Raw genomic sequence first — 16,984 nt, 5'->3', positions numbered from 1 at the left:
TAGATTGATTTGGGTAGTATAGACATTTTAACAGTATTTATTCTTTCAATCCATGAGCATGGATTGTCTTTTCATTTGTTTGTGTTGTCTTCACTTTCTTTCATCAGTGTTTTACAGTTTTTAGAATACAGGTCTTTTATCTCTCTGGGTAAGTTTATTCCTAGGTATTTTATTATTTTTGCAACAGTTGTAAATGGATTTTTTTTCTTATTTGTCTTTCTGCTATTTCATTATTGGTGTATAGAAATGCAGTGGGTTTATATCCTGCAACTGTACTGAATTCATTCATCAGTTCTAGTAGTTTTTTGGTGGAGTCTTTCAGGTTTTCTATGTATAGTATCATGTCATCTGCAAATAGTGAAAGTTTTACTTCTTCCTTGCCTTTTTGGATGCCCTTTATTCCTTTTTGTTGTACGAGTGCTGAGGTTAGGACTTCCACTGCTGTGTTGAATAAAGGTGGTGAGAGTGGACATCCTTGTCTTGTTCCTGACCTTAGGAAAAAAACTCATACACTGAGTGTGATGTTTGCTGTTGGTTTTCATATAAGGACTTTATTATGTTGAGGTATGTTCCTCTAAACTTACTTTGTTTGAGGGTTTTTATCGTGACTGGATGTTGTACTTTGTTAGATGCTTTTTCTGCATCTATTGAAATGATCACATGGTTTTTATACCTTTTGTTGATGTGATGTATCACATTGATTGATTTGCAAATATGAACATAAATGATTTAAGAAAAAAATTTTTTTTGTAACGTTTATTATTGAGAGACAGAGAGACACAGAGCATGAGCAGGGGAGTGGCCGAGAGATGGAGAGACACAGAGTCTGAAGCAGGCTCAAGACTCTGAGCTGTCAGCACAGAGCCTGACGCCGAGCTCGAACTCACAAACTGCTAGATCATGACCTGAGCCGAAGTCAGACGCTCAACCGACTGAGCCACTCAGGCGCCCCCAAAATGATTTTTTTAAATGTTGCTTGAATAAACAAATTAATTAAATCTTGGACTTGGTAGCGTTGTAACCTAATAACTGACCACATGGAGAAAATAGGTGAGGAATCAAACAAAAATAAGTAAAACAATAGTGTAAGATGTAAGAGTGTTTATTAAGTTTACTTAAAACTCTTTAAGAAATGAGCATATTTAAGGGGTGCCTGGGTGGCTCAGTAGGTTAAGCATTGGACTTTGGCTCAGGTCATGATGTCATGGTTTGTGAGTTCTGGCCCCACATGGGGCTGTGTGCTGATGGTGTGTAGCCTGCTTGGAATTCTCTGTCTTCCTCTCTCTCTCTGCCCCCCTCCCACTCTCTTTCTCTCTCAAAATAAATATACTTAAAAAAAAAGAAGAGAGCATATTATATATGAGTAGATGGTACTAATTAGGAGTTAGTCTTTTGTGTTCATTAAAATAACCTTAGATGTTTATAAATACTAACCTAAGAAAACATGATTTGTAGTAAGCTTATGGCAGATAACTTTTGAATGTAGAAAATTGTATTTTTAAAATATCACTGTTCAGAATGACCTTCAAGTTAGTAATCTGTGCAATTTTAAGGCCAATTTTGATATAAAGATTAGAAAATTAAAATAAAAAACTTTGCTATTTCCCAGCAAAAGCATTCCATCTTATAATTTCACAGTAAGAATATTTTAATTTATTATTATTATTTTTTAGAGACAGAGAAGGAGGGGCAGAGTGTGAGGGATAGAGAGAATCTTAAAAGCAGGCTCCACACCTGCCGCAGAGGCCAACACAGGGCTCAATTTCATGACTGTGAGATTATAACCTGAGCCGAAATCAAGGGTCAGATGCCTAACCAATGGAGCCACTCATACGCCTCTATTTTATTATTTTTAATAATGATATTTTATTATTTTTAATTATTGATGATAGTAGTCCATGAAGAAAAATCAGCTGATTGTGTGTTTTTACAAAGATTTTGCTCAAGAATCAATTAGGCATCACTGCCCCTCATGTTATCTCCACTTGAAATATCTCAATGGTACTACTAGATGGAAAACACTTAAGTATTCCCAGAAGTAGCTGTAAATTAAAACACACATAACCACAGTTTGCAATGAGGAAAGAGAAAGAAATATGGTGAAATGTATGTATTCTTTTGTGTTCATAGCAAGTTTTATTTGTTAACCAGCAGCTGGTTCAAATATACCATTTAGGTTCTAGTGTTTTGTGTATAGAAAATGTGACTTTGCACTGTATTCTTACCGTGAAATTATATGATGATCAAAAGTTTTGAATACTTACGAGAATTCTTTGAAGTTTTCTTTTTAACCTTTTTGGTAAGTGGAAAACAAGAACATGGATTTCTTTTTATTCAAAAACTAGAATTGGAACTTTTATTTAACACATGGTTACTATGATGTATTAAGATATTATTGTAGTGCTAATTATATTTTTCTTTTCTTTTTTTCTTTAGGAATATGGTATTGGCTGAAAGATGTGTATTGCTTAGTGCTGAAATCTTAAAAAGCCAAAGCAAATATTCAGAGGCCGCAGCTCTCCTAATACGGTTGACCAGTGAGGTACTGAAAATGTATTTACTTTAATAACACTTTATAAATTTTAAAAAGTGTGTCTTTTTTCTTGAAAGGGTGTGCAAAACATAAAAGTAGAGGGGAATTTCCTTTTGGGAATTTACACTATGCTACTTTAGCTATTTGTTGAATTAATTTTAAATGTGATATTTCCTAAATATTTTGAGAATTTATTTTATTTCTAAGTTTTAAGTCTATGCTATTATTAACCACAAACATATATTGTACATCTTCTGTGAATTAGATTCTGACTTATGTGTATTTATTTATTTAGATTATTTTTCTTTAAAAATTTTTTACTTTGAGTATAGTTGACATACAATGTTACATTAATTTCAGATATACAACACAGGATTCAACTTCTCTATACATTATACTGTGCTCACCACAAGTATAGTTACCATCTGTCACATACAGCACTATTACAGTATCATTGACTGTTCCCTATGATATGACTTATTCCATAACTGGAAGCCTGAATCGCCCATTCCTTTTCATCCATTTTTGCCCATTTCCCCAACCCTTTCCCTCTGGTAACCATCAATTTGTTCTCTGTATTTATAGCTCTGATTCTGCTTTTTATTTATTCATTTGTTTTAAGTTTCTACATATGAATGAAGTTATATGGTATTTGATTTTCTCAGTCTGACTTGTTTCACTTCACATAATATCCTCTAGGTCCATCTATATGTTGTTGCAGATGGCAAGAGTTCATTCTTTTTTATGGCTGTGTAATATTCCCTTTTGTATATAAGTATCCATTTGTCTACTAGTGGACGCTTGGGTTGCTTCCGTACCTTAGCTGTTGTAAAGCTGCAATAAACAAGGGGTGCATATATCCTTTCAAATTAGTGTTTTTGTATTCTTTGGGAAAATAAATACCCAGTAGTGTGATTAGTGGATCATAGGGTAGTTCCATTTTTAACTTTCTGAGGAACTCCATATTATTTTCCGCAGTGGCTGTACCGTTTGCATTCTCAACAGTGCACAAGGTTTCCCTTTTTTCCACATCCTCACCAACACTTGTTGTTTCTTGTGTTACTGTGTTTAGCCATTCTGACAGGTGATGTCTCATTGTAATTGTGATTTGCATTTCCTTAATGATGAGTGATGTTGAGTATCATTTCAAGTGTCTGTTGACCATCTGTATGTCTTTGGATAAATGTCTGTTCAGGTCCTCCACCACTTTCAATGGGATTGTTTATTTTTTGATGTTGAGTTAGTTTAAGTTCTTTATATATTTTGGCTATTATCCTCTTATTGGGTATATTATTTGCAGATATCTTCTCCCATTCAGTAGCTTGCCTTTTTGTTGACAGTTTTTTCACTGTGCAAAACTTTTTATTTTGATAACAGTCCCAATAGTTTATTTTTGCTTTTGTTTCCCTTGCCCTATACAAAAAAAGAGACATATCTAGAAAAACATTGTCATGGTCGATGACAGAGAAATTACTGCATTCTCTTCTAGGATTTTTATGATTTCAGGTCTCACATTTAGGTCTTTAATCTATTTTGAGTTTATTTTTGAGTGGTGTAAAGAAAGTGGTCCAGTTTCATTCTTTTTGCATGTAGCTGTCCAGTTTTCCCAGCAGCATTTATTTAAGAGACTTTTCCCCATTGTATTTTATTGCCTCCTTTATCATAGATGAAATAGATAGATCATTGATCATATAAGGATGGCTTTTATTTTGGAGATGTCTATTCTATTCCTTTGGTCTGTATATCTCATTTTTGTGCCAGTACCGTGCTGTTTTGATTTTTAAAGCTTTGTAGTGTATCTTGAAATCTGGGATTGTGAGACCTCCAGCTTTGTTCTTTTTTCTCAAGATTGCTTTAGCTATTCAGGGTCTTCTGTGGTTCCACAAATTTTAGTATTGTTTGTTCTATTTCTCTGAAAAATGCTATTGGTGTTTTGATGGGAATTGCATTGAATCTGTAGATTGCTTTGGGAAGTATGGTAGTTTTAACAACAGTAATTCTTCCAGTATATATATGAGCATGGATTAACTTTCCATTCGTTTGTGTCATCTTCAGTTTCTTTCATCAGTATTTTACAGTTTTCAGAGTACAGGTCTTTCACCTCTTTGGTTAAGTTTATTCCTAGGTATTTTATTCTTTTTGGTGCAGTTGTAAATGGAATTGTTTTCTTATGTATAACAATATTTAAAGCAACATACATGTGCGTCATTCTCATATACAGTTGATACTTAAAATGAGTAATCACTGAGGACTTTTTAATCTTGTTTTCACTAGTATGAACTTTTAAAAACAATAATCTTAAGCATTGAAAATAATCTATATTATGAATATTTCAAAAGACAGAAAAAGTAATCCATTTATAGTTGCTGGTGAAGGTTTACAACAGATATTATTAAGTTGCATTGACTCCTGGCTTGTAAAGTACAATGGTAGTGATTTTGTGAGTATGGTTAAAGATAGGCTTTTTTTTTAGATGAATGCTTAAGAGCAAAAGAACAAAATCAAGCGCCTCCTTTGTTTGCCTTTTAAATGTTAATATACCCTACGGTTTTAATCCTTGGACTGCTGTACTTTTTACTCTACACATTTTTGGGTGTGGTCAGTTCTTAGTGATGATTTTTACTCTTAAATCTGTCTTCAACACTGATCTCTTTGAGGTTTATAGATTTGTAATGCCAGCTGCCTTTTAGACTTACCTACTTGGATGTTTCTAAAGCACCTTAAGTTAACATATCTAAACACAGAAACTTTCTTACCTTGTTGATCATGATTTAAAATTATGGTATAACCATCTAGCTCCTTGTTTGCTCAGCACAGAAACTGAGAGGTGCCTGTATTCTCCTATCACTAATCCAGTTGGGTGTTTTTTGTTTTTGTTGTTTTCTTTCCGTATCTCTAAATAATTTACTCCCTCCACTTTAAGTCCTTCCTACTGCTGTCTTGGTTCATGTCCTTAATGTCCTTCTGGACTGTGGCCCTTTTCCTCTTTGTTCACCTTGTCTACAAGTCCTTATATCAGTCTTGTCCTAAAGATAGTTATCTGCAGTGCCCCAGGTTATCCTGTGTCTCTATCCTCCCCTCTCATATAATGCTGGAAGACCTGACTTGTCATGTAATACTGGAAATCATATTTAAGTTCCTGAGGGTAGGGAACTGTGTTGTCTTCTACATTTTTGTCTTTCGTGCCTAGCACTGGCCTTGGCACATGGTATATAATTTACCTGTATTTGTTGAGCTGAACCATTAATTATTCTAAAAAGGTTAACTAATTAGGTTAAGGGATGATATTAACAATGTTGAGTAATTGATATTGCATTGACAACTGATCAATATGAATAGTTGCTAGACATAAATTATTTGGTAGAGCTGAACATGTAGACACTTGAGGGCGATGATGTTCCGTTATTGTAATAAATAATCTTAACGTGGGTTTGAATATATTGCTGTTTTTCAGTCTAGGAATTATCAGTGAATATAAAGGGAACTTATGCTTTAGGAGCTTGAATAAAAATTATCTAGCGAAAATTCTTCTGGCTTTATTTTTTGGACTGCAAATTTATGGGCAAGTGGATCTTACTATTGTTATGCCCTGGGATTCTCAGGATGACAGAGCAAACCCAGCTAATGATACAGTATGCCACATTTACCACCACACAGGACAGCGTGTCTGAATTTGGTGCTTAAGATATGATGCTTTTCTTCTACTTATGTCTTTGTTTCTGTGCTGAACATTTATTCTGGTCTTAATAGCCCCTTTGTCTGTTACTGCATTTAAACACAGTAAATCAGTTTTTTGTTGTCTTTTTTTTTTTTACTATCTGGGATAGTAATAGTTTTTACAAGGTTCTTCACCTTGGCAGGAACTGTTCCTGTGGTAAACTCATCAGCTCTAGCACCTTTCCTGCTAACTTCATAGTTACCCAAAGAAAAAATCTGAAAGCCATCCTTGAGATTTGATTCCTTTAAGTTTGTGCCACCAGTACCTGTATCAGTTCTGTAGTATCAGATATTTTTTTCTTAGTTCCTTATGGAGCGTATGTAATAGACTTGTTCATATCATAGATGTGAACTACCACTAAAATAAAATTTTATTCAATTCATTCAAAGCCTCTGCTTTCTAGATAAAACTGTCACTTTGTGAAATCCTTTCATTTTTCTTCCATCGACACTGATGGCAGTTGTGATTCTTTGCGGGGCTATTTTTTTGGTTTCAGGGGAATGTTTTTTCTCCTTTAGGTGTCACTGTAAGCGATAGGGACTACTAAAGAACAAAGTTGCAGTGAGCCATGAGTGTAGGGCATTCAGCACAGCAAATTGATTCTTTTTCAGACAACTGCCATACTGGATTCAAGAGTCAAATTTTGCTTCAACTAAATTAATAATATGCCATGGACTTCCAGGTCTCTTCTAAATTGGTCAGCCTTTGAGTATTAATTTTGACTGTGCTGAGGGTTTACTGTCCTGGTCTCAATTGGGTTATACATTAGAATCATTTACATACCATCAAAGATTCTAAGGCGTGTTCCTTATCTTAATCAAAATGTCCAGGATTGCTGCCCTTCCAAGTTTTTGAGTTTAATGAAGGCTCATAGGCAATTAAAAAACATATATATGTATTTACGCTGTATGTTTGTATGTGCCAGCGTGTGTTCGCTTGCACATACTAGGTATAGACTTAATTTATAGCACTTAAAAAAACCTGTGAAATACTATTGAGAAGCCTAAATAAAATTCTGAAATAGAAGAAGTAATTAGAGGGAATTGCTCTTCCAGATATTAAAATGTTACAAAACTACAGAAATTGAAACTTTTTACAGTGATAAAAAGAGAGTAATGGAATAGAATGAGAATTTAAATACAACATATGATTAGGTATCATTAAAACTAGTGGGGAATGTTAGGTTATTCACCAAATAGTATTGTGACATCTAACTGTTTGAGGTTGGATTCCTGTCTTACTTGTTACATGATAGTATAATTATAGCTTGATTAAGTTATAATATAGAAAAACAACCTAACAGAATATGTAGGAAAACATTTTTTTTTAATCTAGGAATGATATCATCCTTTCTTACTTTGATGCAGTATTTTGAAGCTATAAAGGCAAAAGATAGTATGCTTGACTACTAAATAAACTCTTTCATGTAAAAACTGGGAAATACTAATGCAAATGTATGACAAAGACCTAATATTGATTAAGCATACAAAGGGCTTTTAGAAACCCCATAATCACAAAAACCCATTCACAAAAAGAGTATAAATGGGTAATTCACAGAAAAAATACAAAGATCCTTAAGCGTACGAAAAGATTACCAGCCTTACTAGTAAATGTATGTTGAGCAAAGTGGTTTTTTTTTTTTTTTTTTTTTTTTAATTAAAGAGGTAAAAAAAAATTTAAATGATTTTTGGCTGAGTGGAATAGAAAACATACACTCATTCTCTGTTGAGATGACTATATGTTGGTATTCTTTTTTTCTGTTGGCTAGAATTTGAACTATATACATAGCTTTCATTAACTAACCGGTTCTACTTGTGGAAATGTGTCTAATAAAAATGTATAATTACTCAAAAATGATTTTGTAAAGATGTTTATCAAAGTATTTTTTTGTAGTAACAAAATTCTGAAGCAATATTAAATCAGTTGGACACTGTATTAATAAAATTATGGTGTATTTATATAACAGGATACAATGTAGCTTTAAAAGAAATAAGAGATATAGGTGTCTTGAAAGATGTCCGTGATATTATTGTAAGTCAAAAAATGAGATAAAGAATAATCTGTATCATACCATTTATGTATAAAAAAGTATGTGTATTTTTAGAAAACTATGTATACATAAAAACAAATATGGAGCGTGAGAAATGACAAACACCAACACCAAGCTGGTAACTGTAGGTACCTCTGGAAAGGCAGATGAGGCATGGGGTAGGAAAGAAAGATGTTCACTTTTTTTTTTTTTCTGAACATTTATTCTTTTAGAAAAAAGTATTTTTAAAGAAAACATTTTCCTAAAAAATAAAAAAAGTATACTCCCTAGCTGCCTTAAGTAATTCTGATGTAAACCCTTGGATAAGAACTGCTTGTTAATTGTACGTTCCTGATTTTCCCACTTACTAGCTTTGGGATCTTACTTAGAAAAAAACACCTGATCAGATACTTAGTTTTTGTCACAAGGGGGTTGAAATAATATCTGCCATTTACTGGATGCTTTCTAGATTTTTTCCTCAGATCTGTTTCCACTCTAATTTTGTGATTGCTGCAGAGATAGTTATAATCACTGATTACACTGATTATGAGCACTATTTGATGTAACTATAATTTGTTGACATTATTGCATTTAAAGTAAATGTTTTCTGTTTTCAACTTTCCCTGGGGAAAATAATGGCAGCAGAACACATGGAAGGGCATGGTAAGTTCAGCTTGAGAACAGCTGAAAACCTAGAGAAAGTTTTGGTGAAAATGTTGTTGATGCTTGATCAGCAACCTTCACTACTTTCTCAGTTATTTGTAAAGTGATGATGGCTCTTTCATTTGAAAGGTTGTCCTTATGGGTGAGGATGTAAATGCGGTATGTGGTTTTTGTAGACACTGTTGTAAGAGTCTGTTGAAGTGGAAACTAATTTGAGTTGTACCATTTACTAATAATACTAATAGCAGGTGATAATCTTTGAAGGGAAAAGCCTAAATTTTTTAATGAAAAGCAGTCATTTTGACATTCTTGAATTAAGCAAAAATTGAGAATTGCTTTTAAATCCAGTAAAGTTAATAGAGGATAAAGTAGTAGATTGGATTATTTCATAATCTACACACATTCTCTTTTTATCTTTCCTTTTTTCTTGGATGGAAATAGGCTATTGGATGTCACAGATCAGTTTCCAGAAGAAATTAGATAATTGTGAATCTATTGTTTTCTGCATTCTCTTTTCTGGTTTATCTTTATTCCGTATACCTGTATTAAATTCTCAGTTTATATACTTTTTTCTTTGCCATTTGAAAAAGGATTACATTTCTTTTGTATATTTTTGAGACAGAGAGAGAGCATGAGCAGGGGAGGGGCAGAGGGGGAGGGAGACACAGAATCCAAAGCAGGCTCCAGGCTCTGAGCTGTCAGCACAGAGCCTGACGTGGGGCTCGAACTCACGGAGTGTGAGATCATGACCTGAGCTGAAGTCGGACGCTTAACTGACTGAGCCACCCAGGCGCCCCGAAAAGGGATTACATTTCTTCAGAGATTTATTACAGGGTACATATCATAACCACACATTTGGCTTTATGAAAAACAAAAGAAAATATTTCATGGTAGAGAATGTTTTGAAGGATTTTAAGAAAAGTTCATGCTTATTGGAAGAAAGAATCATCAAGATTAGATTGCCCCTTGATCTCTTCCCTCAGATACTCTTAAGTTAAAGTGAATATGCTTATATTGTTTTTAGAAAGTAAATATTTTTTTACCAGTTATCTTTTTACTTTTAATTTTGTGAAACTAACCTTATTTTCTCTTAAACATTCAATAGGATTCTGATCTTCGAAGTGCACTTCTTTTGGAACAGGCGGCACATTGCTTTATAAACATGAAGAGCCCCATGGTTAGAAAATACGCATTTCATATGATACTGGCAGGACATCGGTTTAGTAAAGCAGGGCAAGTGAGTGCATTTTATTTAACAAATAAATTATTTTAATTTTTGTTACAGTTTGTTATGTATTTTATAAATGTATGTCATTTGTCAATTTTTTATGATTTAAAATTAATCCTAAAAATGGAAGTAAATTTTGTTATATTGGTAAGGGCATGAGATTTGGATTTAGGTAAATGTGGGCTTCAGTCTTGATCTTCTACTCACAACATGACCTGGGTTACTTCTCTGAGCCTCAGGTTTTGTATTTATAAAATTTGAAAATTCTCCCAAAGTTTTGTGAGCTTAAACCAAAGTATATATGTGAAAGTTCCAATATACTGAATGTATTCAACCAGTTTTAATTATCCTTCACAGTGGTTGGACTGTCCCTACTTCAGCTCTAGTCTTCTGTTACCTCTCAAAGTGCCTTATAATGATATTTACTAAATGTTTAATGAGTAGAAATCATCTCTCTCTCGTACCTGGAAGCAGTTGGGTTGGAGAGATCTTTAATTTAGATCGATTAATTTAGAGCAGTTTCTCCAGCCCCAGTTGCCTCTTTAAGCATTAGTTGGAGGGACTTTGCTGGAGGCAGAGTGGTAGCAGTAGTAAATGGTGGATAGAAATGTGGATTGAAGAATCCTCCCTGTGTTCCTATCTGTCTCTGTCTCTGTCTCTCTCTTTCAAAATAAAAAACTTAAAAGTGTTCTGTTCAAAAATTTACAAAATGTATGAAGTATGTGGTTCCCTTTGCTTGGGAGGAAAATTATATACCTCATTGGGAATGGTCCATTGTCTCTTATTAAAAACAAGTCATTCTTTTTCCACTTCTTTGTCCACTTTTGTGAATGGTTTCATTTGTGAACATGATGATGTCACTGGAACTGGAAATAGCCACGCATACTTCATCTTCTGAAATTGTAGGGCATGTTGCTTCTAGGAAATGCATAGCAAATTAAAAATGGCTACATTTGTGGTAGGTTGACATACATTTACTATTTGGCTCAGTAATCTAACTGTAGTTATATCATGGAGTTAATGATTCCAGGGTACCCGGTTTTGTATTTTGCGAACATTCTATATAGACCCTGAACCTCTTTCTCAGACAGTATGTAGCAGCTGAAAGCATGACTAGAAATGCTTTTCTGTTGGAAAAGCAAATACATATCAAGAACAGTATCTTCCTTGGAAGGTAGGACGTAGAACACAAACAGTTGTGACTGAGGCCAGATTGTTTCTGAGAAGCACCAACTTTTCATGACATTTCCATTAAAATGTGTGTTGTTGGCAAGGATGAGAGGACAGTAGAGGAGATATGTGTGTATAGTAATGCCATTTCTTAGTCCTCCCTGAGAATTTGTGCTGGATTGCTTATCTTGTCCCTAGAATTTTTTCCTTTTTACTTTTTTTTTTATTTTTTAAGAGAGAGAGAGCCTATGCATGAGAGCGCAAGCTGGGGAGAGGTAGAAAGGGAGGGAGGGAGAGAATCTCAAGCAGGCTCCATGCCCACTGCAGAGCCTGACATGGGGCTTGATCTTACAACTGCAAGAACATGAACTGAGCTGAAATCCAGAGTTGTATACTCAACTGACTGAGCCACCCAGGCACCCCTAGAAATTTTTTATAGGTTTTTTTTCCCATTAGATTTCCATTATGATTATCAACTAGTGAAAGGCATTTAAAAAAAAGGAACTGGCATTACCAAAGATTAAAATTAGTAAATTTTTTTTATGATAATTAGTAAAAAAAAAATTTTTAAGGAAGTGCTGAGGAGAGGGTGCCTGGGTGGCTCAATCAGTTGTGTCCGACTCTTGATTTCATCTCAGGTCATGATCTCACGGGTTTGTGAGTTCGAGCCTTGGCTTCAGGCTTCACGCTGACAGTGTGGAACCTGCTTGAGATTCTCTCTCTCCAGTTCTCTCTCTGCCCCTCCTGCTCTCATTCTCTCAGAATAATAAATAAACTTAAAAAAAAAATTGCTGGGGAGGGTATATGTATATGTGTCCAAGTATACCCCTAGACAGTCTTTCAATTCTTACTTTAAAAAGCAGACTTTAAATCCTTTTTACCTTTTAAATCTCGTTGGATGTTTTTCCAAGAAATCCTAAAAATGTACTTGAACTCAGCATTTTGACATATTCAATTTTTTCTCTGTATCTCTTAGTTTTTAAGACTTGTTTGTATTCCTTTTTACTAAATGCAGTATGGAGATTAGGGGTGTTTTCAAGAAGCATCACTTTAAAATTATTTTGAAATAGTCTCAAACTTATAAAAATGTTACAAGTACAGTTCAGAAACTTTACCTGAGTGTTTGATAGTTGTCTCCCTGGTACCTCATTATCTCCAAATACTTTAGGACATTATTTCCTGTTTCCTAGAAACAAGACTTTTTCTACTATATAACCATAATACAACCATCAAATCAAGAACTTAGTACTAATACAGTACCACCCATCCTTAGACCCCATGTGGGTTTTGACAGTTGTCCCATAAAAATGGTCCTTTATAGCATAAGGATCCTGTTCAGAAAGATACTTTGACTTTATCACCTTGATACTTTTGAAGATTACAGTCCAGTTATTTTTGTGGAGTATCCCTCAATTTAGGTTTGTTTGGTGTTTCCTCGTGATGAGATTCAAATTGGGTATCTCTGTAGGAATATCACAAAAGAGATACTGAGTTCTTAAATTCTATGGTATTAAGTGGCAGATGATTTTGATTTGTTTTAATTATTTATTTACAAGGAAACATTTCTTTTAAAAAACGAGCAGTCTTGGATATACATACTAAAAGTTTGTAATCCACCCTGGAGAGGAGAGGAGGTATAAGAGTATACTCTGAAGCAGAAGGTTGAGTGGGGAGAAGCCTCTTCCTTGGTACCAAATCCAGGTTTTAAGGTAAAGGTTGTCTGAGTTCAGAGTGTGGCAGTGATAGGTAATTAATGCCAAATAATTGCTCACGGGTGTGGCAGGATGCAGTAGTGGGCAAAAAAAAAAAAAAAAAAAAAAAAAAAGAATATATCATACTCTTACTCCCAAGTGAAACAGTAGTTAAAAAATGTGTGTACACATATAAATACATACATACACACGTATGGGGTATTCATTCAGCCCAATGCAGTGGTATAGAGATGATCATAACAAAATTAGTAAGATAGTTCTTAGTTATAAAATAACAACCGGGGCGCCTGGGTGGCTCAGTCAGTTGAGTGGCCGACTTCAGCTCAGGTGATGATCTCACAGCTTGTGAGTTCAAGCCCCGCTTCGGGCTGTGTGCTGACAGCTGGAGCCTGCTTTGGATTCTGTGTCTCCCTCTCTCTCTGCCCCTAACCCACTCTCATTCTGTCTCTGTCTGTCTCAAAAATAAATAAACATTAAAAAAAAAACATTAAAATAACAACCAAGCCTCTGATGCATGACTCCATATACTGCCGTTCTGAGAACTCCCAGATGGTTTTTTATAAAGTCATTATTATTTCTGACTTCTTAGACTTCCTGCCCTTGGACAAAGCAATTAACTCGCCTGCTTCAGGATCTCTTGGTTTTTAGTAATAATTGCAACGGGGTTTTCATAAATGTTAGTTTCATTTTGCTCATCATTCCAGTCTCTGTTAGAGGAAGTACCAATTAACAGTTACGTGATTATGTGTGTGTGTATTTGTTTTTTCTAGTCCAAGAGAAATTCAGATTGTAATACTTTTTTTATTTTTTTACAGAAAAAGCATGCTTTACGCTGTTATTGTCAAGCCATGCAGGTTTACAAAGGAAAAGGCTGGTCTCTGGCAGAGGATCACATTAACTTCACTATTGGGCGCCAGTCCTATACCCTTAGGCAACTGGACAATGCTGTGTCTGCTTTTAGGCATATTTTAATCAATGAAAGTAAACAATCTGCTGCTCAACAAGGGGCCTTCCTCAGAGAGTATCTTTATGTTTACAAGGTGAATACTTATTTTCAGGACTAGATATTAAAATTATATTTAAGTTATTACTTTCAGCAAAAAGCATATTCAGTGGTGTCTAGTAGAAGTTTAATAAAATGGCTTTCTTAGAATTTATGTACTTATCTGCCATAATAAAGTGTGGCAGGCTATGCTCTTGAGTCATAGATCTGAGCTGCATTGCTCTTCTACAGTTCTTTAGAAGAGGATTTTAATATTTCATTAAGCATTTGATTTATATTGGAATTAAAAACATTCTGGACTATTTCTTCATTATTTCTTTTTTTTGAATCATACAAATTTTTTTATATTGGGTCCTCATACCATCCCTTGGTGAGAAAATACTTCACTGAGACAAGAGGGTAGAAAATACAAAACATTGTTTTACGGAAAAAGTGGAAAGTTGTGAATTTTTTTCTGAAGACCTATGGATAATGAATATTTTATCTGTCCTGCAGAAAAATACCTCTTTCCAAGAAACTTTATTAATTTGAGATCATATGGGTTAGAATTTTGGCAGATAGGATGCTGTAATGAGTCACAGGAAGTAAAGTGCACCAAAATAATATTTGGAAGTTTTAACTTCCAAAGAGAGCTAATAGCTAGCTGAGTAACTTTAGGAAGATTCTCTTGGGCCAGAATAAATGAGACCTAAAATTTTATGACTGATGTATTAAGTAAAACTATTAATTGTTTATCTTAATATTCTTGCTTAACATGTTTTTAATACCTTGCATATTAAAAAATGAGGAGGCAAATATGAAGGAAATGGAATTTTCTCAAAAAAACTTTTTTCTTTTGTATTTCTCCTAGAACGTAAGTCAGCTGTCACCAGATGGCCCTTTACCGCAGCTACCTTTACCGTATATTAACAGTTCAGCCACACGGGTTTTCTTTGGCCACGACAGACGACCAGCAGATGGTTTGTAAAATTTTATTTTGCCTTTTTACCTAGTGACTATTTTTTTAAGTGCTTTTTTCTTTATTTAAGAAATGATGTTGTAATTGTTAAAGAATGTTTGAAGATAAGTAACTCTACCATGTCACCATCCTGCCACCTTGAAGATAACCACTACTTCAGTGTTTTTTCTTCCGGCTCTAAAAGCTAAAAATGACAAAATAGCTATAATTATAATGAGCTTTCTCACATAATAGGAAAAATGCCCATGTTATTACATACCTTTTAAAAAAAAATTTTTTTTAATGTTTATTTATTTTTGAGAGAGCAAGGGAGCACAAGCAGTAGAGGGGCAGAAAGTGAAAGACAGAATCCGAAGGAGGCTCCAGGCTCAGAGCTCTGAGTACAGAGCCTGACGTGGGTCTCGAATCCACAAACCATGATCATGAGATCGTGACCCGAGCCGAAATCAGATATTTAACCAACTGAGCCACCCAGGCACTCCCATGTTATTATATAATCTTAATGAACAATGTTAATGGCTGTAAGATACTTTATTCAGTACTTACAGTACTTATTCAGTACTGTAATGTTCGCGTCTTATATAGTTGGACTATTTTCTTCTTTTCCTTATAGAAACATTGTGATGGATGTTCTTGTGGATAAAACTTGTTAACTTTTTATTATGGAAATTTATTAATTTATACTTTATTAATAAATTTACTAAATTTATTATGGAAATTTCAAATGTACACAGAAGCAGAGAACAATTACCAATAGTCTGCTGTCCTTGTTGTAAGACTTTTTAAAATATAGGCTTATTTTCTTAGGATTGAACCTTAGAAGGTATACTGGGCCAAGAGTATAAATATATTGATGTATGTTAGAGTAAACTTTGTGATTCTGTGTATTGTTATGTTTAAGCTTACTATATTTCTCCTTGAGATTTAATTTAGTATTTTATTTAAAAATATTTATCAAGATGTTTATGGCAACATTAGTGTTAACAGCAAAAAAAAAAAAAGTGAAACAGTAGCAGGAAATGAATTGATAAATTTTGGCATATTTATACAATGGATTCATGCTGTAGAAATAGTTCTGTATGTTTCTACATGGATAATACACCATAATGTTGAGTGAAAACAGTTACAGAACAGTCAGTCAAATGTAATTCCATTTCTATAAATTTCAAACATATAAACCAATTCTATGGATTGTTTATGTATATATTCATGTGATCAAATAAAAAACAAATATGGATGAAAACATTATATTTCAGCTTTGGAATAGCCCTGGGAAGAAGGGCTAGTGGACATGAAGGAGAGCAGTAGGATTTGGGAGGCTTACACAGAGGGCAATAATTCTATCTGTAACATTTATTTTATGAAGAGTATTTGGGATCTTATAACAAACATTGGCATTTGTTAAATTTTAATATATAAATATTTGTTATTCCCCATGTGTTTCTGTATGTTTGAAGTATTTCATATAAAATTATTTGGAATATTAGGAAAAATATATTCTTTCAGAGTCAAGAGGAAAAAAACATCAATGTTATAAGCCAAGTTCCAGTTAGACTAGGGTTAATAAGAGGATATTTTTCTCTCAGATAATTATAGGCAAGAGTGTATATGTATATGTATTTATTCGGATACCTCATATTTTTATTTAAAAAAAAATTTTTTTTTTAACGTTTATTTATTTTGGAGACAGAGAGAAACAGAGCATGAATGGGGGAGGGGCAGAGAGAGAGAGGGAGACACAGAATCGGAAGCAGGCTCCAGGCTCCGAGCCATCAGCCCAGAGGCCGACGCGGGGCTCGAACTCACGGACCGCAAGATCGTGACCTGGCTGAAGTCAGACGCTTAACCGACTGCGCCACCCAAGCGCCCCCTCATATTTTTATTTAAAATAAGTTTCAGGGGCGCCTGGGTGGTTCAGTTGATTGAGTGTCCGACTCAATTTTGGCTCAGGTCATGATCCCGGGGTTGTG

The 16,984-nt window shown here is 34.3% G+C and overlaps 1 protein-coding gene across 6 annotated transcripts in view; it reads left to right on the top strand.

Annotated features, from left to right (window-relative positions):
• Positions 1-16,984, top strand: part of TRAPPC8 (trafficking protein particle complex subunit 8) — an 83,530-nt gene that overhangs the window by 31,601 nt on the left and 34,945 nt on the right. For 3 of the 6 annotated variants that reach the window (XM_045042026.1, XM_045042025.1, XM_045042029.1), the window contains exons 11-15: positions 2,437-2,542; positions 8,923-8,943; positions 10,049-10,180; positions 13,869-14,093; positions 14,907-15,015. In XM_045042026.1, coding sequence (XP_044897961.1) covers positions 2,437-2,542; positions 8,923-8,943; positions 10,049-10,180; positions 13,869-14,093; positions 14,907-15,015 — 593 coding nt within the window. The remainder of the gene's footprint in view (positions 1-2,436; positions 2,543-8,922; positions 8,944-10,048; positions 10,181-13,868; positions 14,094-14,906; positions 15,016-16,984) is intronic. The other 3 variants (XM_011288057.4, XM_045042028.1, XM_045042027.1) reach the window with 2 other exon arrangements.

This window comes from Felis catus, chromosome D3, assembly GCF_018350175.1.
Source record: "Felis catus isolate Fca126 chromosome D3, F.catus_Fca126_mat1.0, whole genome shotgun sequence".
Taxonomy (NCBI): domain Eukaryota; kingdom Metazoa; phylum Chordata; class Mammalia; order Carnivora; family Felidae; genus Felis; species Felis catus.
This window is presented reverse-complemented; position numbering and strand designations above follow the sequence as displayed.